At 41.3% G+C, this 24,945-nt stretch overlaps 6 protein-coding genes across 6 annotated transcripts; 3 read left to right on the forward strand and 3 right to left on the reverse strand.

Moving 5' to 3' along the window:
- Window positions 1-2,321: 2,321 nt before the first annotated feature.
- Window positions 2,322-4,177, forward strand: LOC121777905 (60S ribosomal protein L8-like). The gene is made up of 2 exons (XM_042175239.1): window positions 2,322-2,861; window positions 3,683-4,177. Exons 1-2 carry the CDS (start codon window positions 2,422-2,424, stop codon window positions 4,023-4,025), a joined length of 783 nt encoding a protein of 260 aa, XP_042031173.1. The 5' UTR covers window positions 2,322-2,421; the 3' UTR covers window positions 4,026-4,177.
- A 61-nt stretch (window positions 4,178-4,238) lies between these two features.
- On the reverse strand, window positions 4,239-7,646 carry LOC121777902 (organic cation/carnitine transporter 4-like). The gene is made up of 3 exons (XM_042175236.1): window positions 7,035-7,646; window positions 4,737-5,876; window positions 4,239-4,474 (listed from the first exon to the last, which is right to left on the reverse strand). Exons 1-3 carry the CDS (start codon window positions 7,411-7,413, stop codon window positions 4,377-4,379), a joined length of 1,617 nt encoding a protein of 538 aa, XP_042031170.1. The 5' UTR covers window positions 7,414-7,646; the 3' UTR covers window positions 4,239-4,376.
- A 136-nt stretch (window positions 7,647-7,782) lies between these two features.
- Window positions 7,783-9,316, forward strand: LOC121777904. The gene is made up of 3 exons (XM_042175238.1): window positions 7,783-7,978; window positions 8,069-8,424; window positions 8,557-9,316. The coding sequence occupies exons 1-3, from the start codon at window positions 7,930-7,932 to the stop codon at window positions 9,148-9,150; spliced, it is 999 nt and encodes a 332-aa protein (XP_042031172.1). The 5' UTR covers window positions 7,783-7,929; the 3' UTR covers window positions 9,151-9,316.
- Window positions 9,317-10,935: 1,619 nt separating this feature from the next.
- LOC121777903 lies at window positions 10,936-13,412 on the forward strand. The gene is made up of 5 exons (XM_042175237.1): window positions 10,936-11,425; window positions 11,781-12,327; window positions 12,396-12,621; window positions 12,691-13,142; window positions 13,234-13,412. Exons 2-5 carry the CDS (start codon window positions 11,797-11,799, stop codon window positions 13,252-13,254), a joined length of 1,230 nt encoding a protein of 409 aa, XP_042031171.1. The 5' UTR covers window positions 10,936-11,425; window positions 11,781-11,796; the 3' UTR covers window positions 13,255-13,412.
- Window positions 13,413-14,899: 1,487 nt separating this feature from the next.
- Window positions 14,900-16,649, reverse strand: LOC121775790. The gene is made up of 3 exons (XM_042172843.1): window positions 16,238-16,649; window positions 15,792-16,147; window positions 14,900-15,659 (listed from the first exon to the last, which is right to left on the reverse strand). The coding sequence occupies exons 1-3, from the start codon at window positions 16,284-16,286 to the stop codon at window positions 15,066-15,068; spliced, it is 999 nt and encodes a 332-aa protein (XP_042028777.1). The 5' UTR covers window positions 16,287-16,649; the 3' UTR covers window positions 14,900-15,065.
- Window positions 16,650-21,921: 5,272 nt separating this feature from the next.
- LOC121775945 (scarecrow-like protein 21) lies at window positions 21,922-24,463 on the reverse strand. The gene is made up of 2 exons (XM_042173051.1): window positions 24,359-24,463; window positions 21,922-23,955 (listed from the first exon to the last, which is right to left on the reverse strand). The coding sequence occupies exon 2, from the start codon at window positions 23,853-23,855 to the stop codon at window positions 22,113-22,115; it is 1,743 nt and encodes a 580-aa protein (XP_042028985.1). The 5' UTR covers window positions 23,856-23,955; window positions 24,359-24,463; the 3' UTR covers window positions 21,922-22,112.
- Window positions 24,464-24,945: the final 482 nt, after the last annotated feature.

The raw sequence follows: 24,945 nt of genomic DNA on the forward strand, positions 1-24,945 counted from the left end.
AGAAAACACAGTAGGAGGGGATTTCACAAACTTCAGCTTAGAAAGCACTCCCTTTAACCACACAGCTTCTTTCATTGCCTCTGTTATGGCAATATATTCTGATTCAGTAGTGGATAGGGCCACTATGTGCTGCAACTGAGACTTTAAGCTAATGCAAGACCTGCAGCCAGTAAACACATAGGAGGTGGTTGACTTCATCTTATCCCTGTCATTTGCATAATTAGAATCAACAAATCCAGTTAGTGTAACACCTTCATCACATTTAGAATAACACAACCCATACATAGCAGTAAGCTTAAGGTATCTCAGAAGCCACTTCAAAGCTTCCAAATGAACAGGTCAAGGTCCAATAGCAAGGACCAAAAATATTTCAGGAAGTGTTTTAATTGTGGAGAAGTTGGGCACTACAGAAAAGAGTGCAACCTATCCTAGGTCAAAATGTAAAAATTTTATGCAGAAAAGAAGTTTTTCAAAAGGTAAGCTCTTAGTTCCCATGTCAACAGGATTTCTATCAGTATGCACTTTTTGAAAAAAAACTTCACTTTTTTTCTACAATATCTCTAATGTAATGAAACCTTACATCAATATGCTTTGTTCTATCATGGAATACAAGATCTTGCTTGTTATTACTAACTTGTTTCTTGAGTGTGCAGGTTGCTATTAATCTAGGAGCTAGCTAGGATTTCTGTCAAGACTTGTAATAGCTAGGTTATATTACTTGTAAATATACTTGTAATCTTGATTAAATCAGCCGCGTGGTTGAGAGTTTGGCTGAGCTCTCTTATACAAGAACAAAGAGGTCTCGGTAATTAGTGAATCCGGACTAGTTTGATCCCCACACTGAGAAAGTTTTGAAATACTACTACGTATCTTCTTTGGGTCTTGCCACATGAAATGTCGAGCTACGTCATTGGCACAAGTTTTCAAAAGTTTTTTTTAAGTAATTTACTAAATTCTACATTTTCCACACAAAATTCAACTTTATTAGGTTTACATACAAAAAACATGCCATTTCTATGAGAAAGTTCGTCTTTCATGAGAGAATTTATTGTGCTCAAAACTAAAAGTAGATTTTTGTTGTTGTTGCTGTTGTTGTCAATATTGGTATTAATCTCATTGTTGTCGTGTAATTGCTTCCATCTCTTGGGCATAAGTATGTGGCTTTGGCAGATGGGTTTCTAGCAGTCAGTGGGTTAAGGCCTCCCCTTAACGGGCTGCTGCATATCCTGATTTAACCCCCTCACATGATGTCGGGCCGGAGTGTGGGGGCCGCCAAGGCGACAGAATCGCCTTTTTTTTGCTGCAATTGTAAAGGTCTTTTAGTTTTTGATTAAGCCGAATCTTCAGTTCACCAAGTTGTTGATTTTGAGCTTTTTTTTTAACATAAAACAAACTGCTTAATGTATAAATATCGCCTTTTAAAATACGAAAAAAGAAAGGAGAAAGAAATTGATATTTCCAATTATGTTTTGATTTCTATACTATACATAGTTGTCATATATGAGTGAAAATGAAATTGATACGGTTAATGTGAGACAAATAAGAGACGTTGTTACATACAATATTGATGGATTAGGCATATTGTTTTTCTCAAGAGGGCATGTTGAAAAATTAATACGGAAATGCATGTTTTTATTTTACATATATTGCCTATTTTTTTGGCCTAATCTTGCGTATTCAAATTTGTTACCAAAGTTTTTGTTCAACATCACATTGAGAATGTGATTTGTATGGAAAGAGAGAATGGTGATATAGATTAAATTACACTTAATATGATTGGTATGTTAATGAAATAAGATATACCTTGTCGATTTGAACTATAATTTCAAACTGTTTTCAATATCTTATATATTCCCAAAGGATGTTGATTTAAATTAATGAACAGAATATCATAAATTGATTTGTTAATGATCGAATTATCCTAATATTTTAAATTTATCAATTCAATACATAACAATTGTTCAACGAATTACAAAGTGAGTTATGTCATAACATTTTCTTATTCTCATATTTTTAAAAATAAAATATTAATATCCTTGTATACAACTTACTTCTGGAACAAAATAATAAGGTTATCTTTGAAAGGTGATGTTGAAGGTTAGCCAGTGCGAAGGGAGAGGAATGTAGAGAGTAAATTCTTACTATAGCATGAGCCCAATTGAAACCAAAAACTGGGCTAAACCCAAATATGACCATCTCATTCAATATCCCACTAAAGGTATATTCTTACTATAGAGCCCAATTGACAAAATATGGGCTAAGCCCAAATATGACTATCTCCCAAAACGAAGCAGTTGGGAAACCCTAATTTCACCCAAACCTTAAATCCCTAAATCTATATCCACCACTCCTCCCTCCACATTTCTACCGCCGCCGCTGCTGCTGCTCTCCTCCCCCCTCACACACTCACACACCAGCACAATGGGACGTGTGATCAGAGCTCAGCGTAAGGGAGCTGGCTCCGTCTTCAAATCCCACACCCACCACCGCAAGGGCCCGGCGCGCTTCCGCTCCCTCGACTTCGGCGAGCGCAACGGCTACCTCAAGGGCGTCGTCACCGAAATCATCCACGATCCCGGCCGCGGCGCGCCCCTTGCTCGCGTGACCTTCCGCCACCCCTTCCGATTTCAGCACCAGAAGGAGCTCTTTGTCGCCGCCGAGGGCATGTACACCGGTCAATTTGTGTACTGCGGGAAGAAGGCAAACCTCGTCGTCGGAAACGTGTTGCCTCTCAGATCCATTCCCGAGGGAGCTGTCGTTTGCAACGTGGAGCATCACGTTGGAGATCGCGGCGTTTTCGCTAGGGCTTCTGGAGATTATGCGATTGTCATCTCTCACAACCTCGATAACGGAACCACAAGGTAAATTTCTCGCTGGTTGTTTGATTTGGCTCAGCTATTGACAAGTATGAGTATGGTGCCCTTTGAAACATAATTTATTTTCTATTTTCCAACGATTCAATCCGTGGTTGTGAAGATTTCTCTATGTTTTTTTGTTTATATATCTGTTTACTGCTATTATTGATTTTGCTGTAATTTGATACTTGGATATGATGTTGCTGTGCAATTGTTATGAATTTAACTTGCTACTATTATTCATTGCTTTAGCTGTAATTGGATACTTAGCTATGATGTAAGTTTAGAATTGAAGTATTGTTTGTGGAAATGACAAAATTTTAGTACTACTAATTTTCATGAATCCCAGAATTATATCAATTTTTTTCTCACAAAGTTATTATATGGCTTCATAGTTCAGTGTAGCTAATCTATGCCTCTTAATTTAAAACTGAATTATATCTTCAAGTGGTTATGTCATCATCAGTTTGAGATTTTGAAGGTTTTGACATTTTGATTTCATGAGATTTGTTAATGTTAATTTAATACTATGAATTAGATGCTGTAACAATCAAGTTTCATTTGTACTCTACAAAATTCTATATTATGGTTGGTGTCTATATCTTTGGCTGAATTGATAATTTGGCTGCTTATTTTAGTTTATACTTTATACTCAATTATTGTTCCTGTTCTGTTCATTTCTTATGCGTCTGATCTGTTATGATCATATGATGGTATTGAATATTGTTCTTGCTTTGTAATCATCATTTGTCACCCAATTCTCCTAATGTGTTGTTGGTGCTCGCATTTAAAGATACACTACATTGAGAAATCTGTTATTCCTGCAGGGTGAAGCTCCCATCCGGTGCAAAGAAGATTGTGCCAAGTGGCTGCCGTGCCATGGTTGGGCAGGTTGCCGGAGGTGGGAGAACTGAGAAGCCGATGTTGAAGGCTGGAAACGCTTATCACAAGTTCAGAGTGAAGAGGAACTCATGGCCCAAGGTTCGTGGTGTTGCTATGAATCCCGTGGAGCATCCTCATGGTGGTGGTAACCATCAACACATTGGTCATGCCAGTACTGTTCGTCGTGATGCACCACCTGGCCAAAAGGTTGGTCTTATTGCTGCCAGAAGAACTGGTCGTCTCAGAGGACAAGCTGCTGCTACAGCTGCTAAGGCTGACAAGTCTTAAGTATTTTAAGCTTGTTATCTTTTTTATCTATATCGAATTTGAATTGGATTTGGTTTTTGAAATGCAACGTTTTGTTTATGGCATACTAAATTTTGTTTGGATTATTGAATTCTATTGTTCTAATAATTGCTCCTTTATTTTGTTTGATTTCATTTATTCTGTTACACTTTGTTGGGATTATTCAGTTCTGTACTTCTTATCTGTTTAACTAGAACTAGTATTTATAATTTATGTCAAAGAATTATGTATATTGATTGTGAGAATCTTTTTGGTTGATTGTTAGAATAATTTATTCTCCCAATCATTTTTTTCGGTGGAATCCAACTGATCCTGCTCGACCGGGCTTGCGGATTAAGGCCGAGAGTCTCTCGGCGGGTGATCGGGCTTGCGGATGGCAGGGTTTGAACCCGTAACCTCAAGGTCACCACAGCTCCGTGCTGCCAATTGCGCTGCGACCCGTTGAATAGAATCAGAATCAGTAGCAATGGAATTTATACAATTAAACTTTCTAGTATATTTATATTTATCTTGATGATCAATTAATTCCAATAAGTATAGTCTTCAAAATAAATCAATGTCAATATTAAAGCTATAGCTTGTAAAGAAGGGAACTTTTTTTTACGCAAAAATCTTCATTCCCAAAATGTATACTTGAAATTAAATATAATCCAAAACATATATTTAAACAAAATCAACGCAATTGAGCAGCACCTTCTCCCTCTTCCATCCCAGCCATGGTATCATACAACGGCCGATTCAAAGTCTCCGGCAACAAAAACGCCAGCGTCCCTCCTGCCAACCCGCACACTCCGAACACGAGAAACGGCACCCTCTCCCCCATCACCACCACGAACGGCGCCAGTATCGCCCCCATCTGTGCCGCCTGCGTTGCGCACCCCAGCGCCGCGTTCCTCACCACCGTCGGAAACAGCTCCACCGTGTAGATAAACAGCAAGTTATACGTCCCCGCCATCCCGAATATCCCGAGAATCCCACAAACCATCCTCACCGTCTTCCACGCGCCATATGCCTTCATCATCCCCCCCGCGAGGCAGAACGCGCTGCTGGACCACTGCGTCCCGATGCTCAGCGGCTTCCGGCCGAAAGTGTCGAGTAGCAACGCCGTGAGGAGGAACGCCGGCATCTCTGCCACCGCATTGAGGAACACGTTGAGGTGGAGGTTGGTGCCGAGGTTCACCACGTTGAGGCTCAGCCCGTAGTACACGACGGAGCAGAAGAAGTTGATCGCTACGGCGAGGAAGAGGCGGACCCGCGTCAGTGGGGTCCGCACCACGTCCACTAAGGATCCTGTGATTATGGCAGCTTCCTTAGTGGACGTGCACTTATGTTGACCGGTCTCCTCGTCTAGTGCGAGGAGGGCCGTCTCGGGCAAGTCCTGCCCGTTGGACCGCGCGATGGAGCGCATGGTCCGCATGGCAGACCCCACATCGGCCCGGACAAGGTGCCAGCGCGGGGACTCAGTGACAAAGGGGAGGACGAGGACGAGGAAGAGGATGGAAGGGACGGATGTGGCGATGTAGAGGGCCCGCCACGACGGGAAGATGTAGGCAATGCCGGTGAGGGCCGCGATCCCGCCCGAGAAGAAGTAGAAGGTGGACATGCCAGCTGCACCACGGCGGGTGGGGCCTATGGGCTCGGTGGCGAGGACGAAGGCACAGAGGCCGACCCCGCCCGTGCTGAACCCCGTGAGGAGGCGGAGGGCCGCGTAGACGGGGTAGGTCGGGGAGAGGGCGGTCAGGCAACCGAAGATGGCATTCAGTATGCAAACAATTACTAGGGAGCCTTTCCTTCCCAATCTAGAGTCCGAGAGGTGTCCAAATACTCCAGCACCTGACCAAATCATATTCAATTTGTGATTAATACACTATAGTTCAAAAATGATACTCTACTACTAGTAAATTCTAATTACATTTAGTTATGGTGGAGGTATACACAAGTTCTCTCCAAAAATGAATTTTGAGATTATTTAATTGATTATAAATACGTTTCATATACGGAGTATATTTCTCCTATACTCACCACTACTTTCCACATCCATATACTTCCTCCGTCCATGAAATGTTGTATAGTTTTTCTATTTTAGTCCGTCCGTGAAAAGTTATTAACTTCACTTCTTCTTTTTCTATTTTTGGTAAATGAACTCTATTTTCCACCAACTATTTTTACTCACATTATATTATAAAACTAATATATAAATGTGGGACCGTCATTCAACTAACTTTTTCAATTTATTTTCTTCACATTTCTTAAAATATATGTTGAATCAAACTTGAACAATATTTCATGGATAGAGGGAGAGTATTAAAATAGTAAAGTTAGGTATATCCTATGTAAGAAAAGCAATAGTTAGAATATAGCAATAGTAGTAGTAGTAGTAAAAAGTGAGAAACTTTAATGATGAACACTACTAAAGCAGCTATTCAGTTTCTACACGCCGCTAGCTATAATTTAGATTTAAATTAAAATATGCATATATTTGAGTATGGAATTTATTGCATAGATATGTTTCACGGGAAAAAAGCATATAATCTGATCTAACTTTGCTACATGAATTCACTTAAACAGACCCGTCGAATTTTATTTTTCGATAATATGATAGGTGTCACAATTTCGAAAATTGGGTCCAATAAAATGAAGACAGGTGCTACAGGGATATGCGTGCTTTCACCACGCCTTTATTTACTTTTTCATTTATTTTACTGCTATATAATGAGATTAATATGCAAATTGATTTATTATTTATTGAAAGATTAATACTCCTATGAAAATTATCTAAACTAAGTCAAACTATTATGGGTATCTCTTCTAATTGTTCAACAATATCTATACTATCAGTAAATTGATTACATAAAATGTCAAAATATGATACATATCTCTAGATTCCTACCGTTCACACATTTATTTTACTCAATTAAGCATTATCTATCCTATTTTATACATTTATCTTGAATCTATTAAATTACTAAATAAGCAGCCGGAAAAGCATACCGATCATACATCCGGCGAAGAACAAGGCCTGAACCAAGCCCACCTTATACTTGTCGCCGCAAATCAATCCAAACTCCGCCACCGTCGAGCTCCCCTTCCCCTCCACCCACTCCCACGTGCCAGCATCCATCCCGCACGTGTCGCAATCCCCGCCGCCGCCGACGCACCGCCACGCTGGCTCGCGGTCGGCGAATATCACAACCATGGTGTGGAACGCCTCCAGCGCCAACGCCATGCTGGTTAAGACAAAGTGGCGCAGCTGCCACCGACCGAACTCGCCGCAGTACTTTTTCAGCATATCGTCCATGCATAATCTCTCCGTCTCCGCCGCCAGCAGCGGCGACTGAAGCCCCGCCTCCGGTCGCGAGTTTTTTGACATTTAATTTTATTTTTTATTTTTTTTTTGGTTGGATTTTTAGTTTAGAAGTGGTGGCTGAGGATAGGGATTGAGATTTGAATGTGGGAATAAATTAAGAAGATACTAAGGACGCGTTTTGTAGTGGGGATGGGAAATCATCTGTTAGGACAATAAATTAGATTATGGAAGTGGATTAGGCATAGATACTATCATATCACCATGCCCTTTTGTAGCATTGATAACTCAGCACATTATCATGCCCCACGTTTGGTAGCTCGTCCCAAAATTTTGGATAAACTTTATTTGGTCATTTTTGTCCCCATTTATAACTGTGAAACCACTTTTGCCCCTTCTAGAAACCTACTGCAACTTGCACCAAATAAACCCGCGCCAATCCCCCTTTTGGCTCTACGATGAAATTTTCCAAATATGCCGGCGGGAAATGAAATTCACAGATCTAAGAATCTTAACTTTGATATATAGTAGGGTCCCATTTGTACAAGGATTACACCCACCACATTAATTGAAAGCCATTCAATGGGGGATTCAATGCGCAACGAGCACCTGCGTGGAGGAGGCGATGGCAGTCAGGCTACGCCCTATTTTCATTCATCCGTCGTAAATGGTGTTGGGCTTTCGTTATTTTTGAATCTTATTCGTCTTATTTTTGTTTCAGCTATGGGACGAGGGCGTTCCTCGCGGAAACAGAGCCATTGTGACCGCTCTAGGAGAGCGTGGAGCGACAGGGAGGAGATGCACTTCATAGCTTCCCTGAAGGAGTTGGTTGCGACTGGATGGAAGTCCGACAATGGCTTCAGATCGGGATATCTTTTCAAGTTGGAAGAATCGATGCGCCGCGAGTTCCCGACCACTGATTTGAGGGTCAGCCCGCATATCTCATCAAAGCTTCACACTTGGAAAAAGTTTTACTCTGCTGTGTCCTCAATACTGGAAAGGAGTGGTGTTGGGTTCAACAACCACGACGACTACAAGATCGACTGTGACGAGCATCAATGGACTGAAATAATCAAGGTTGTATGCAACTATTATCATTAGCAATCACTTATTAGTTAGCATTTATTTACTGATTCATACATTTGTTTGGGTTAATTTGTTATGCTATCATTGATTTCCCAACTGAATGGCTTTGTTCGTATGTCTCAGGCTGACAGTGCTGCTCGTTTTCTTCGTTACAAGTCGTGGCCGTATTACAATGACTGGAAGATTGTCTTCGGCAAGGATCGGGCTACAGGCAACAGCTCACAGGATACTGATCGGGCTAATCAAATGTACGCCTCAGGATCACGTGAGGCGTACAGTGGAGGAGCGAATGCCAACCAACCAGGATCGGATGATCTGCTCGATGGAGAGGGATTGAATGATCAGGGAACACCTGACGACCGGACCGACAGTGTCTATAGCAACGCCGTTGAAAGTGAACGCACTGGTGCAAAGAAACGTAAACGGGGTGATGCACTTGATGGGCTTATCGATGTGATTGGCAAACTGCACGAAGACACCAATGCAAGGCTGGACCGACTATCAGCTCGCATTGGATACGAGTTTGATGTTACCAAGGCAAGGAAGGAGGTGTTCCATATGATGGGTCTTATTCCGGGCCTCACCCTATCCCAAGTGTTCATCGCTTCGGACGCTATACTTGCTAGGGTTGAATGCCTCGACTACTTCATGAGTCTGCCGGAGGGTGCACGTCAACCGTATGTGTGGCATGCTCTTGAGCATTACACGGGTAACTAGTATGGGCTGGGTTGTGATATGTGTGGGTCCTTAGGATGGGATGTACTAGTCTTTTGTGAACATCGTAGGCCACAAGCAATGGACACATTATATAGTGTCTTCCTATTTTGTAATGTGAATATCGTATGCAATCTAGGCCACTACTAATGAATTATGCTTTGCTTAATGCTTGGTACTTCCTGATGTCTACTGCATACAAGTGCAGCTTATATACATGTCAACATGGTGCACTAACTAGACCCAATCCATTTGATAGATGCATAAATAATATAGCACCAAAGAAAATGAAATACCCAAGTTTTTTGTTGTTTAGATAGCAAAATAACTAGTTTCAGGGATGCAAATGATCAGCATTCAACATGTGTACAACAAGTAAAATTAGCACACGATGCAGATGAACATGGATTTCAAAATAGAGGTAGTTCGGATTGTAATACCTCCATTTTGCCAATGTTGGTTATGGCTGAATTATGACATAGAAGTGAACCTCCTCTGTGTCCACTAGATAGAAAGAGCAAGTCATCCCTTTCTGGAGTCTGTTAGCTTGTTTGAAGTGGCTCCAACCACGCTTCACCCGGATTCTACCATTCCGCTTTGCTATGCGCATTTCCCACGTTCTTCCACCAACTGTGAAATAGGTCTCATTTTCGATAGCACATTCACAAATGATTTTTTTCCAAAACCTGATTGGTATCTCCTACAAAAAGGAAATGAAATCGGCTTAATTGTGTATATGGTAAAAAAAGAAGTTAATAAGACTAACAAACATCTAACCAATGTTTTAGTAATTGTTGTTTCATCGAACATAATTGTGAACGAAGGGTGTTCATCGGCGGCATATTCTATAGGCAATATGCTGTCCTCTTCATCGCTAGAAGCAACAGAGTCGGCTTCAGATGAGTCATAGTCGTCACTTGTATCTAGATCCGGCACTACATCGCTCTCGGGTAATCAGATAATCGAGACGACGATACCGACCATCGCTCTCGGTTTTGAAACTGTATACCCTGACCTCCAATGGTTGAACTTCACTACTCGAACCTTCTTGTGATGGGCCAAGATTCCTAAAAACATGGCAACTTGTTCCTCCACGGTGACATACCGACCATCGACTACATCACCTGTTTGCCGAAGCATGATACACAGCCTCCCAAAAGCGTTTCTATCCATTCGCAAATTTTCAAGACAAGACACATCACTCACACCAGTGAGTCTGTTCATGTGTCGAACCTGTTGTGGCATCCGCCGGATATACGAATAGCTCTTTCTAAGATCGAGAGGAGAGAAACGTCGTCCCCGTCTAATGCTTCGAAGGTAGATGAGGATAACACAAATGATGTCGAACTGATGGTCCCGAATTATGTCGGTCATAACCTGGATAATCATTTCGTTCATTGCCCTTCTACTTGCCATAATTTTCCCAGAAGAACTGCACAGTCGGAGTAAAACGGGGACGATGATTGGCATCGAAATCAAACAAGACAACAAGTTCAACGGAATTTAGTTGTGCACTTTGACAAATAATCAGGAAATCTGAGTACATGGGAAATTAATTGACTAACAAAATCCAACTTCCCCAAGCTCAACAATGGGGGAAGCAAGTCGTGACCCATGTATTTAACAAGAATATTAACCCAATTTGGAGTCCTAAACAAAATATCACTACACATTATGGATCAGGTTCTAACAGAACCAAAAGTACCCAAGCACAAGTCATACCACATATTTGAGTGAATCTCTGCTCGATGTAAAAATTGACATTGAGATGCATATATAAAGAGTACCTTCGCTACACCAATGTCTAATGGCGTATGAGATTCGGACAACGTCTGCGCCGGTATCGTCGTCTCGATTATCTGATTACCACGACAATTTTGGGCTCAGATTTGGTGATGAACCCTACTTTCGAAATGAAGAGAGAAGAAGCACCTTTGTTATTTGCAGAAAGAAAATTGGGATGTCTTAATTTTAGATGATGCAAAAGGGTAGTGGAGGAATTTGTGCTGAGTTGGACGCCCCATACTCCAAAGCAGGATGATAAACCCTGAAAAATGTCCCAGACACTAAACCTGCTCTTTTCCTCAAAATCCAGCTAAAAGTTGCGGGTCACGTGGGTTAGTCCCGGGTCAAGCGGACTGTTGTCAAACCCACCAAACGTTTGGAAAAAGTAGGATTAACCTACCAAAATTGTCGTGGTAATCAGATAATCGAGACGACGATACCGGCGCAGACGTTGTCCGAATCTCATACGCCATTAGACATTGGTGTAGCGAAGGTACTCTTTATATATGCATCTCAATGTCAATTTTTACATCGAGCAGAGATTCACTCAAATATGTGGTATGACTTGTGCTTGGGTACTTTTGGTTCTGTTAGAACCTGATCCATAATGTGTAGTGATATTTTGTTTAGGACTCCAAATTGGGTTAATATTCTTGTTAAATACATGGGTCACGACTTGCTTCCCCCATTGTTGAGCTTGGGGAAGTTGGATTTTGTTAGTCAATTAATTTCCCATGTACTCAGATTTCCTGATTATTTGTCAAAGTGCACAACTAAATTCCGTTGAACTTGTTGTCTTGTTTGATTTCGATGCCAATCATCGTCCCCGTTTTACTCCGACTGTGCAGTTCTTCTGGGAAAATTATGGCAAGTAGAAGGGCAATGAACGAAATGATTATCCAGGTTATGACCGACATAATTCGGGACCATCAGTTCGACATCATTTGTGTTATCCTCATCTACCTTCGAAGCATTAGATGGGGACGACGTTTCTCTCCTCTCGATCTTAGAAAGAGCTATTCGTATATCCGGCGGATGCCACAACAGGTTCGACACATGAACAGACTCACTGGTGTGAGTGATGTGTCTTGTCTTGAAAATTTGCGAATGGATAGAAACGCTTTTGGGAGGCTGTGTATCATGCTTCGGCAAACAGGTGATGTAGTCGATGGTCGGTATGTCACCGTGGAGGAACAAGTTGCCATGTTTTTAGGAATCTTGGCCCATCACAAGAAGGTTCGAGTAGTGAAGTTCAACCATTGGAGGTCAGGGTATACAGTTTCAAAATCTGTCCATGTTGTCCTGAGGGCCGTGATTAAGCTTCATCGTACCTTTTGGGTTGTTCCTGAAGCCGTGGATGACGATTGTGAGGATCACAAATGGAAATGGTTCAAGGTACATTACATATTACAAATTTGAACTGTTGCATCTTTGATGGTATGAAATGGAATTGCTTTGTGCAGGGGTGCCTAGGAGCTCTCGACGGCACATACATCAACATACAAGTACCAAGTGTTGACAAGCCTCGATACCGCTCTCGAAAGGGGCAGATTTGCACTAATACCCTAGCCGCTTGTGATCGCAGTATGCGGTTCGTTTACGTTCTGGCCGGATGGGAAGGCTCTGCCGGGGATGCTCGTGTGCTAAGGGATGCCGTTAATCGCGAAAATGGCTTCAAAGTCCCAAGAGGTATGAAACCATATCTTCTTGTACTAACTACATTCCGAATATGACTTTCCATTGTTTACGCTTTGGTAGGAAAGTACTATCTTTGTGATAATGGATATGCAAATTGCGAAGGATTCCTAACACCATTTAAAAGTGTCCGATATCATCTCAAAGAATGGGGCCCGGCCGCCGGGGCCCCTCAGAATCCACGTGAAATCTTCAATATGAGACACACACGGGCTCGCAACGTCATTGAACGTGCATTTGCCGTTTTGAAAATGCGATGGGGGATATTAAGGAGTGCTTGTTACTACCCGGTGAAAATTCAAACGCAACTCATTTTAGCATGTTTTCTTCTACATAACTATGCTAGAACAGCAATGCCAGTGGATCCACTCGACCAACTCTCCGACGTAAATGATGACCAAATAGTCGCTGAATCTGATGACCCCAATGTCGAAGGAGAGTATATCGATTCTGTGGACCCATCTAATGCTTGGACACAAATGCGAGATGACTTAGCGGGATCCATGTGGGAGGAGGTACTTAAAATTTTTTGTCAAAACGTTGTCCAAGTTTTATTTTGTTTTCATTAATGTGCTAACCTCTCGTACGTATTAACAACTTATGCAGTATGTGAATCGCCATATATGAAGACCACAAACCACCTTTTCTGAAACCATATCTTTGGCTGAGGACAAGGGACCACGTGCTGCGACCGATTGCACCTTTTGCGTAGCAATATATGATCCATGTTGTTGAAGAACTAAAACACAATAGAGTTGTAGTTTAACTAATTGGTGTCACATTGCTTGTTGAACTTAATTATGATGTAGTATTTCAATGTTTTTATCTATCCCGCTGTTGCTGCTCTTCATATGCAAAATTAATGTGAATCTTGTTGATTCAAGCATGGCAGTTGTTGCCCATATTTGTTATTGCAAATATATCCAATAACCCAACATTGGCAAAAACGATAATAAAAAGATGGAAAATAAGAATAAGATGCTAGGTGTTCTGATTTATATTAAAGGCCAAGTTTGGTTGGCGGGAAAGTAAAGTTTGCAAGGAAAATGATTCCTGGGAAAATGAATCCCGAGAATATGATTACTAATAACTTTACTTTCTCGTGTTTGGAAAACATCAAGATTTTAAAGCTTATATTTGAGTTAAACACTAAACTAAAAATATACGTATCAATTTTTATTTAAAAAAATTGATAATATGTGATATTTAATAAATTATTAATTACAAATGATAATAATTATATTATTTCATTTATTATTACAATGGATAGGTTAAATATGGATTATACATCATAACATTGGTTATATTTACTACAAATTTATTGTTAAATATGGATTATACATCATAATAATAAATAAGATTATTATTATTATTATTATTATTATTATGACTACGATGGTATGAGTTGATATATACACTCTACTCAGTTTTTCCCTTCCCTTTTTTATATATCACGCACAATTTATGATGCAGGGGCATTGTGGCCCATACCCGAGAGCGATGTAGTGCCGGATCTAGATACAAGTGACGACTATGACTCATCTGAAGCCGACTCTGTTGCTTCTAGCGATGAAGAGGACAGCATATTGCCTATAGAATCTGCCGCCGATAAACACCCTTCGTTCACAATTATGTTCGATGAAACAACAATTACTAAAACATTGGTTAGATGTTTGTTAGTCTTATTAACTTCTTTTTTTACCATATACACAATTAAGCCGATTTCATTTCCTTTTTGTAGAAGATACCAATCAGGTTTTGGAAAAAAATCATTTGTGAATGTGCTATCGAAAATGAGACCTATTTCACAGTTGGTGGAAGAACGTGGGAAATGCGCATAGCAAAGCGGAATGGTAGAATCCGGGTGAAGCGTGGTTGGAGCCACTTCAAACAAGCTAACAGACTCCAGAAAGGGATGACTTGCTCTTTCTATCTAGTGGACACAGAGGAGGTTCACTTCTATGTCATAATTCAGCCATAACCAACATTGGCAAAATGGAGGTATTACAATCCGAACTACCTCTATTTTGAAATCCATGTTCATCTGCATCGTGTGCTAATTTTACTTGTTGTACACATGTTGAATGCTGATCATTTGCATCCCTGAAACTAGTTATTTGGCTATCTAAACAACAAAAAACTTAGGTATTTCATTTTCTTTGGTGCTATATTATTTATGCATCTATCAAATGGATTGGGTCTAGTTAGTGCACCATGTTGACATGTATATAAGCTGCACTTGTATGCAGTAGACATCAGGAATTACCAAGCATTAAGCAAAGCATAATTCATTAGTAGTGGCCTAGATTGCATACGATATTCACATTACAAAATAGGAAGACACTATATAATGTGTCCATTGCTTGCGGCCTACGATGTTCACAAAAGACTAGTACATCCCATCCTAAGGACCCACACATATCACAACCCAGCCCATACTAGTTACACGTGTAATGCTCAAGAGCATGCCACACATACGGTTGACGTGCACCCTCCGGCAGACTCATGAAGTAGTCGAGGCGTTCAACCCTAGCAAGTATAGCGTCCGAAGGGATGAACACTTGGGATAGGGTGAGGCCCGGAATAAGACCCATCATATGGAACACCTCCTTCCTTGCCTTGGTAACATCAAACTCGTATCCAATGCGAGCTGATAGTCGGTCCAGCCTTGCATTGGTGTCTTCGTGCAGTTTGCCAATCACATCGATAAGCCCATCAAGTGCATCACCCCGTTTACGTTTCTTTGCACCAGTGCGTTCACTTTCAACGGCGTTGCTATAGACACTGTCGGTCCGGTCGTCAGGTGTTCCCTGATCATTCAATCCCTCTCCATCGAGCAGATCATCCGATCCTGGTTGGTTGGCATTCGCTCCTCCACTGTACGCCTCACGTGATCCTGAGGCGTACATTTGATTAGCCCGATCAGTATCCTGTGAGCTGTTGCCTGTAGCCCGATCCTTGCCGAAGACAATCTTCCAGTCATTGTAATACGGCCACGACTTGTAACGAAGAAAACGAGCAGCACTGTCAGCCTGAGACATACGAACAAAGCCATTCAGTTGGGAAATCAATGATAGCATAACAAATTAACCCAAACAAATGTATGAATCAGTAAATAAATGCTAACTAATAAGTGATTGCTAATGATAATAGTTGCATACAACCTTGATTATTTCAGTCCATTGATGCTCGTCACAGTCGATCTTGTAGTCGTCGTGGTTGTTGAACCCAACACCACTCCTTTCCAGTATTGAGGACACAGCAGAGTAAAACTTTTTCCAAGTGTGAAGCTTTGATGAGATATGCGGGCTGACCCTCAAATCAGTGGTCGGGAACTCGCGGCGCATCGATTCTTCCAACTTGAAAAGATATCCCGATCTGAAGCCATTGTCGGACTTCCATCCAGTCGCAACCAACTCCTTCAGGGAAGCTATGAAGTGCATCTCCTCCCTGTCGCTCCACGCTCTCCTAGAGCGGTCACAATGGCTCTGTTTCCGCGAGGAACGCCCTCGTCCCATAGCTGAAACAAAAATAAGACGAATAAGATTCAAAAATAACGAAAGCCCAACACCATTTACGACGGATGAATGAAAATAGGGCGTAGCCTGACTGCCATCGCCTCCTCCACGCAGGTGCTCGTTGCGCATTGAATCCCCCATTGAATGGCTTTCAATTAATGTGGTGGGTGTAATCCTTGTACAAATGGGACCCTACTATATATCAAAGTTAAGATTCTTAGATCTGTGAATTTCATTTCCCGCCGGCATATTTGGAAAATTTCATCGTAGAGCCAAAAGGGGGATTGGCGCGGGTTTATTTGGTGCAAGTTGCAGTAGGTTTCTAGAAGGGGCAAAAGTGGTTTCACAGTTATAAATGGGGACAAAAATGACCAAATAAAGTTTATCCAAAATTTTGGGACGAGCTACCAAACGTGGGGCATGATAATGTGCTGAGTTATCAATGCTACAAAAGGGCATGGTGATATGATAGTATCTATGCCTAATCCACTTCCATAATCTAATTTATTGTCCTAACAGATGATTTCCCATCCCCACTACAAAACGCGTCCTTATAGGATTCGACTTGGAATTAAAATTTAGTAGTCACGATGTGCATTTAGTTAGTCATAATAAACAAAATCTTATATGATCGGATTATTAAATTTTTTTATATATATAGGACTGTGACTATCTGATTGTAATCTTACATGGTGGGTGGGATTACTAAATTTTTAGGAATGGTTTTATAGAAAAATAAACAAACAAAATATTATAAGAATACACATATTTAATGTCATTTTTATTCATACAACTTCAAAGCAAAATTTGAACTATATCTTGAAATAAAAAAAAATATTTGGAACGCATTACTTTGACTGTGTTTGTTACATAATTGCAGAAATCTCTATTTCTTTTTATTTTTTTTTATCATTTTCTGTTTTTAAAATTAGCTAAACACAATAGTAATGCGGATTATCAAATTTTACCAATCAAATAAAAATTAGGTGATTCAGACGTAATATCAAGTGGTAAATTAAATCAATCACGCATATTTTCTTTTTCTTCACTTTTTTTTCACCCATGGGTTGTCATTTGTTGAATGTAGTTGGACTATTATGGACACGTGGAGAGATCACAGCGATTCGATTTGGTAATTTTGTTTAGAGAAAATTTGCACTGCTTATTTTTACTTGTCATGGATATGAAGAAACTCAATGGAAGTCAAAATTGGTTACTTGATAAAAACAAATTGGTGTAAAATTGGGATGAAGGTTTAAACTTGATACCGAATATTCCGGATTCGATTGGGAAAATTGATCTATCAATTTGATATTTAGTTTGTCATTCGGCAAGTGGGGAGTTTCATTATAGTTCACAAATTATATTTGTAGATCATATTATAAGACATTAAAAGATGTCAAAAACAAACTATCCAAAATATACTATTTTTACTCCCTTCATTTCATAAAAATATTAGTACGTTCTTTGTTCGGCACATATTTTTGTAATATTTATACGTGCATATTAGCTTCTAGCTTTATGGTGTATAAATTTATGAAGTTCGAATTTCAAATAATCACCAAATACTTATTTAACTACTGTTCCCTCAGTCCCATAAGAATATGCACTCTTTCCTTTTTAGTCCGTCCCATAAGAATATGCACTTTCTAATTTTGGAAAGTCTTTTATCTCTAATAAGGTGGGACTCATTCTTCACTAACAATACTTTAATTACTTTTTCTCTCTAAATCTCTCTTACTTTATCAATTTTACATTAAAACACGTGTCATTCCTGAAGTGCATATTCTTTGGGGCGGAATGAGTATTAAAGTATCACAAAAAACACCACTACACTTCGAATGTTGGATAATGACAAATGCTTAACTATAAAGCATAAAAAACTCCACTTCATCATTAAATAGTTGTAAAGATAATTATTGTATAATTGTGTTTGAGTCTACAAGTTTCATTTCGAAAATTTAACACTGTCCAAAAAGAAACCATTCAGGTTCTTAGTTTATTGCACAATCTAGTTTTGAGCTATGTATGGTTGTAGTATCATTTTAAAAACTACCCTTATCACTTTTTTGAAATTTCACATACAAGTAGTGTTGGGTAGTGATGATGCCTCCGATCTCACACTCACTCAATACGAGAAAATAAAGCACACAACGATGTAACGTGGTTCGGTGATAAACCACCTACGTCCACGGAGAAGATGACCGGAATCTTATTGATGAACAACTCTCAAATACAATGAACTCACACGCACAATTCAATCACTCCAAACTAATCGCAAGCTAGAGCAATAATCTCCTAATTGTGTATGTGTATTGTGTATTCTCCCTCTGCTTTACAACTGAACACCTATCGAGCTATATATGTGAGATAAAGAAGAAAACAACTTAACTAACTTCATTTCCCAAAGTTAGTTATAACCGCCAATTTCCAACGGCTAGTTCCAGCTCCCAAAAACCGAGCTTCCTCTGCTTCCTTTCTTGATCCCTTCCTTGAGCTTCAACGGCTCTATCACTCGATCAAATCTCCACCTTGCTGTGAAAGCTGAGTTATGCAAGAATGATAGTTTGATGATACAAGAATGATAGTTTGATTATGCAAGAATGATAGTTTGCATGGACACACATTCACAAATCTCCACCTTGTCCTTGCAAAGCTCCATCAATATCTAGATTCCCTTCTCAATCCTTGTTACAAGTCTCAACACTCCACAATCTCAACCAACTTCAAACAATGTTTGAACTTCGAAGTTGGCAGAGATTTTGTCAACATATCTGATGCATTCTCCTCAGTAGGAACCTTCACCACATTGATCTTCCCACTTTGAATCTTATCCCTGATAAAGTGTCTCCTCACATCAATATGCTTCGACCTCTCATGAAACATTTGGTGTTTGGCTAGGCAAATCGCAGAATTGCTGTCACAGTTTATCTTTACTGCCCCCAGCTTCATTCCCAGATCTTCCAAGATTCCTTGCAACCATTTCCCTTCTTTTGCAGCCTCTGTCAGAGCAATATATTCAGCCTCGGTTGTGGATAAAGCAACCACTGGCTGTAGGTTGGATTTCCAACTGACTGCTGTGCCAAATAAGGTGAAAATGTAGCCACTTTGTGATTTTCTGTTATCCAAGTTGGCTGCATAATTCGAATCACAATACCCTTCAAGGACTTCATTCTTTTCAGACCATGCTTCACCACCAAACCTTAAACCAGTCACAACAGATCCCCTCAGATACTTCAAGATCCATTTCAGAGCAGCCCAATGCTCTCTACTCGGATCAGCCATGTATCTACTAGCCACACTTATGGCATGAGCAACATCCGGTCTTGTACATATCATCAAGTACATTACACTTCCTATTATATTTGCATAGGGTATCATGCTCATCTCCTTCCTGATTTCATCTGTCCTTGGCACTTGCTCTCTGCTCAACTTGAAATGGCCCGCTAATGGAGTAGAGACTGATCTTGCATTCATCACCTGATATTTTTTCATCACCTTTTTGATGTATTCAGCTATGATGGAGATGAAATACTTACCTCCACCTATGGATTCGGTTGGGGATGGCCCCCACAGGTCACTGTGGGCATACAAAAATGGGGCTGATGAAGTGTGTTTCCCACCAGAAAATGGCAGCTTCTTTGCCTTTCCAAGAATACAAGATTCACATTTCTTTAATCTGTCTGAGGCACCTAACTTCATCACTCCTCGTTTAGCCAGTTCTCTTATGCCTTTCTCTCCCACATGTCCAAGCCTAGCACGCCATAGATATAGGTCTTCTGTCTGAGCCACATTCACAGCATCAACCATAGTTTCACCCAGCAAATAATACAGGCTATTCTTTCTTTGAGCCTCCAATACAGTTCTGGAGTCCTTTGTTACTCTGAGGATCCCATTACCAGAATCAAACTTGTATCCCTTTGATTCCAACATTCCAAGAGATATGAGATTTCTCTTGATTTGAGGTATGAACCTGACCTCTGTGAGAGTCTTCACACTCCCATCCCTCACCCTCAATCTGATATTCCCAATTCCCTTGACATTACATATTTGGTCATTACCTAGCATCACTGAACCTTCCCAAGCTGATAATTCTTGAAACCAAGACTTGTGGGAACAAATGTGGAAGGAGCAGCCTGAGTCCATGATCCAGCACTCCTCAATCTTGGCTCCCGAGTGTATATTCAAAGCCTCATTATTTTCCACTTCTTGAGCCAAATCAGCAGTCTCTGCATTCCCAGCCTTTTCTTGTTCTTGTTTTTTCTTCCAAGCAAAACAATGCTTCTTCAAATGGCCCGGTTTCTTGCAGTAGTGACAGCTTCTTTTCTCCTTCCATCCCCCACCTTCTTCCTTTTTCTGGAACTTCTTTTTGGAGCCCTTCTTGATCTGATTATTCTTCAAGTACATGCTCTCAGCCACTGGGTCAGATTGCTTAATGTCAGCCCTCTGCGATTCTTTCAGCTTTAATGCAGAGTGTATTTCCTCATAGGTAACTTTAGCCTCTCTCCCAAGAAGCACTGCATCCTTGAAGTGCTCATAACTCTTGGGCAGGGAATTGAGCAACATTAAGGCCTTATCTTCATCCTTAATCACCTCATCAATGTTTTCGAGATCATCGATGCATTTCCCAAACTCCTCAAGCTGTTCAGTAATGCTCTTTCTATCTGAAAACTTGAAGGCAAGAAGCTTCTGCTTCAAATGTAGCCGATTCACTAGAGACTTAGTCATATACAATGACTCAAGTTTTGTCCAAACCCCTGCAGCCGTCTCTTCTTTGGATACTTCCCTCAGCACCCTGTCTGTAAGATTTAAGATCAGGGTGCTATAGGCCTTGTATTGCATGTCTTGAAGTCTCCCCTTCTCCTTTTCATCGGCCTCAGGTTTTTCTTTGGCATCATTGCCATCTTTCAAGACATCCCATAGACCTTGCTGCATCAAGATAGCCTTCATCTTCAACCTCCATAGCCCAAAGTCGTTTCTGCCGGTGAACTTCTCCACCTCGAACTTGGCCGTGGACATTTCTCGAACAAATGGTGGGCAATCGCCAAGACCGGCTCAAATAACAAATCTCCCGGACTTCTACTCGCCCAGAAAACTAACCAAGAAAACGTCTTCAACGTTTCCCACAGACGGCGCCACTTGTTGGGTCGTGATGCCTCCGATCTCACACTCACTCAATACGAGAAAATAAAGCACACAACGATGTAACGTGGTTCGGTGATAAACCACCTACGTCCACGGAGAAGATGACCGGAATCTTATTGATGAACAACTCTCAAATACAATGAACTCACACGCACAATTCAATCACTCCAAACTAATCGCAAGCTAGAGCAATAATCTCCTAATTGTGTATGTGTATTGTGTATTCTCCCTCTGCTTTACAACTGAACACCTATCGAGCTATATATGTGAGATAAAGAAGAAAACAACTTAACTAACTTCATTTCCCAAAGTTAGGTATAACCGCCAATTTCCAACGGCTAGTTCCAGCTCCCAAAAACCGAGCTTCCTCTGCTTCCTTTCTTGATCCCTTCCTTGAGCTTCAACGGCTCTATCACTCGATCAAATCTCCACCTTGCTGTGAAAGCTGAGTTATGCAAGAATGATAGTTTGATGATACAAGAATGATAGTTTGATTATGCAAGAATGATAGTTTACATGGACACACATTCACAAGTAGAAGTTTTTCTCCTCATAATTTTGTTGACGTTTGGTTGTGTTAAGATCCAAACTTTGACAAATATATATACCTAAAATGAGACGGACAAGAATCTTAAAAAGAATGAACTCACTATTAGAATTGAAAAAATATTACAAGTAGTACATCGTAATTATTGTTGTATCAATAACTAGAACCACAACATCATCATCCAAATCCTAGAAAATGAGAGCAATTTCCTACAACTACTTATTATATTTTTTTAAAAGAGGATCAATAATGATTCCCCATTTACTCGTTCATTCTCAGTGCCAAGCCGACGCGGACACTAAATTCCGGTCTTTCCAGCCCAGCAACATCGCTCCATCCGTCTCCACCAAGGTATAATGCTCCGAGTAGCATCTCAACAATCCCCTAATCACAGAATTCACATAAGAGCTCAAGGGATACTGCCGGAATCCAGCCATCGTAAACCGCAGCCTCCACTTCCCGAACAGCTCGTGGCGCTCCACCCGCTCCCTTCCCTCGCACGCCACGATGTTCACAATGTCCCTCGCCAGGCACTGCTGCTCCACGTTGATCCGCTCCCTCCTGTCCCTCGGCATCGTCACGTCTATCGACTCGAACATGGCCGAGTAGTAGTCGAGCGTCTCCTTGAACCTCGTCGGGAACGAGGCCGTGTTCGTGTTCGACTCCTGCTCCACCAGAGTCACCACCTTCGGGTTCAGCGACCTCACCATCCTCAGCAGCCCGTCCCTCGGGTTGGACACATCGACGCTCTCGTCGGGAGTGTGGTGGAGCTGTAGCGGGAAGTTCACCGCGAGGCCCTCCCCGGGCCGGACGTCCAGCATCTCTTTCGTGATGTCTGGGGCGAAAACCGGGACCGCGTGGAACTCGACCGGGATGTTGAATTTCTCCGAGATCGCGGCGAGGCGCCTCTCCACCGCGGATAGACCATCCCCACGGGCGTGCTTCGAGACCGGATCGTCTATCCCAGTGATACGGACGTGCGGAGGGCCGCTAGGCCGGGCAGCGAGCGCTTGCAAGAGAGTCATCCACTGCGTGCCTTGTGAGATCTGGAAATCGATAATGTGGATACGATCCTCGTTCTTACACGCCTCGGCTATCGCCCCGTTCGCGGCCATGTACCCGAATTTCAGATACGGGCATATCTCATAAAGAATGTGCATATACGAGAGCAAGTCCTTGCTCTCCGGCTCGTTGCACTTGAGGGCGCGGTAGATGTTCGTGCCAGACGACTCTCTCCGTGCGACCAGCCCTTCCACCAAGTACGCGCCTAGGCGCTGTATCGGCTCTCCACTGATCGACACAGCGCCACGAGCACGTTCCACGAGCTTCTCAAACTCCTCTAATCTGTTCTCATGGAGTGCTCTGGCACAGGCCATCAACAGCCCTTTCAGATCATTCGGGGGAAACCCTTGCAACGCGAAATCCTCCATCCCTCCCCCCGTCCGATTCTCAGCGTAAACACCATCATTCACCGAGGCAGTCATATAAGAATCATGAGGCGATCCAGACGCATACGAACGAGACCCTTGAGCCTCCTCATGCCATGATCCCGCCCTCTGTTCGGGCGTCTGCGACTGCCGGTTACTGTTTCCCCCCAAAAACGGCTCCGATTTCATAACTTCCTCGTCCATAAGAGCGCTCTCCAGTTCCAGCAACGCGTGTTCTATGCTGCGATTGCTACTTGCATTAGAGTGGAAAGCAGAGGCAACAGACGGGCCCTCCTGGTGGCCGGTGGGAAAGGGCCTCGAGTGATGCAAGTTGACGCTGTAATCAACTGAAGAGTCGGACGAATGAGTGGCCTCAGAGAGGTAACCGGACGGACTAAACCGCTCCTGAGTATCACTATACACGGTGGCAACAGAGTCGGCCTCGAAGAGAGATGCGAAAGGCGAGTTGGGCGAGCTTCGTGAGTCGAACTTCAGAGATTCGAACAGCCTTGTTGGTATGGAGGAAACAGTGGGATATGAAGAGTGGGATGATAAGTCTGCTTCACTATATCCATGATAGCCAGAGCCCATTCTCAGTAACAAGCATTTGCTTCTTAAATCTTAAGCAGAATTTTAACTCTTCACCAAAAATACAACTTTAAAAGGCAATTAATTTCCTCAAATTATCCACCTGAAAAAGCAGAGAAACCATAAATATCATTCAAATGAAAAAGGAAATGACTTAAATCCCAATTTTACTACACAAAATCCCAACAAAATTTCTCTTCATAAATCAACCCAAGATTCAAACTTTCTACTAATTGAGTAAAAAAATAGAGACCTCATATCAAGAAAAACACCAAACCCCAAATCAAAAACATCATTAATTTCTTACACAAAACATGTAATTGAAGATCTAGAAAAGCTCCAATCAAATAAAAAACACAATATCCCTTCTTATTTTCGTCCTCCTCAAGCAAACGACAGCATAAAAAAACGAAACGTAAACTTAAAAACACTACATATTGATGATGAAATTGAATCAAACAGCAAGAAAACGAAACAACAAATGCGAGAAAATGTGTGAAGGTTACCTGATATCGTGTGTGGAAATGGGATTTTTAAATTTTTGAGTTGATGGGATTTTGAAGAAGAGAGAAAATGTTTCAAGATTGAGTCGAAAGAATGAGCTGATGGAAGGGGGAGAGTATATATATAGGAATATGAGAGATGGTGAGCGGAAACAATGAAGATGTTAACGGTGACGGTAACGGTTGGCTGACTGGGAGTGACGGGCATGGCTGACGAATTATGGATGGCGTTCTCGCCGTCCACACGTTCAACGTTAGTCACCAACGTGTTCTTCCACTCGCCTTTGCATACAGCTATGTTATTTATTACTCCTAATGTTTTTTTAATTGGTAAGTAGTACTATTATTATTTTAAATGCAAGATATATGTATTTAATATATCAAGAATAAAGAATAAGAATTCATAGTATGCATATTTTTGTTGCAATAGTTGTAATTCAACAGTTGCCTGGGAAGTCCTGTTTTCGAGTTTGGTGAGAAGTTATGAATTTTCAGTTTTCTGCCTTCTATTTGATTTCATGACTATTTTGATGGCTGATTTATCTTCCAAAACATGGAATTATAGTGAAATATTGAAAAGAAACTTATTC

Source organism: Salvia splendens, chromosome 18 (genome assembly GCF_004379255.2).
Source record: "Salvia splendens isolate huo1 chromosome 18, SspV2, whole genome shotgun sequence".
In the NCBI taxonomy this organism is placed as follows: Eukaryota; Viridiplantae; Streptophyta; class Magnoliopsida; order Lamiales; family Lamiaceae; genus Salvia; species Salvia splendens.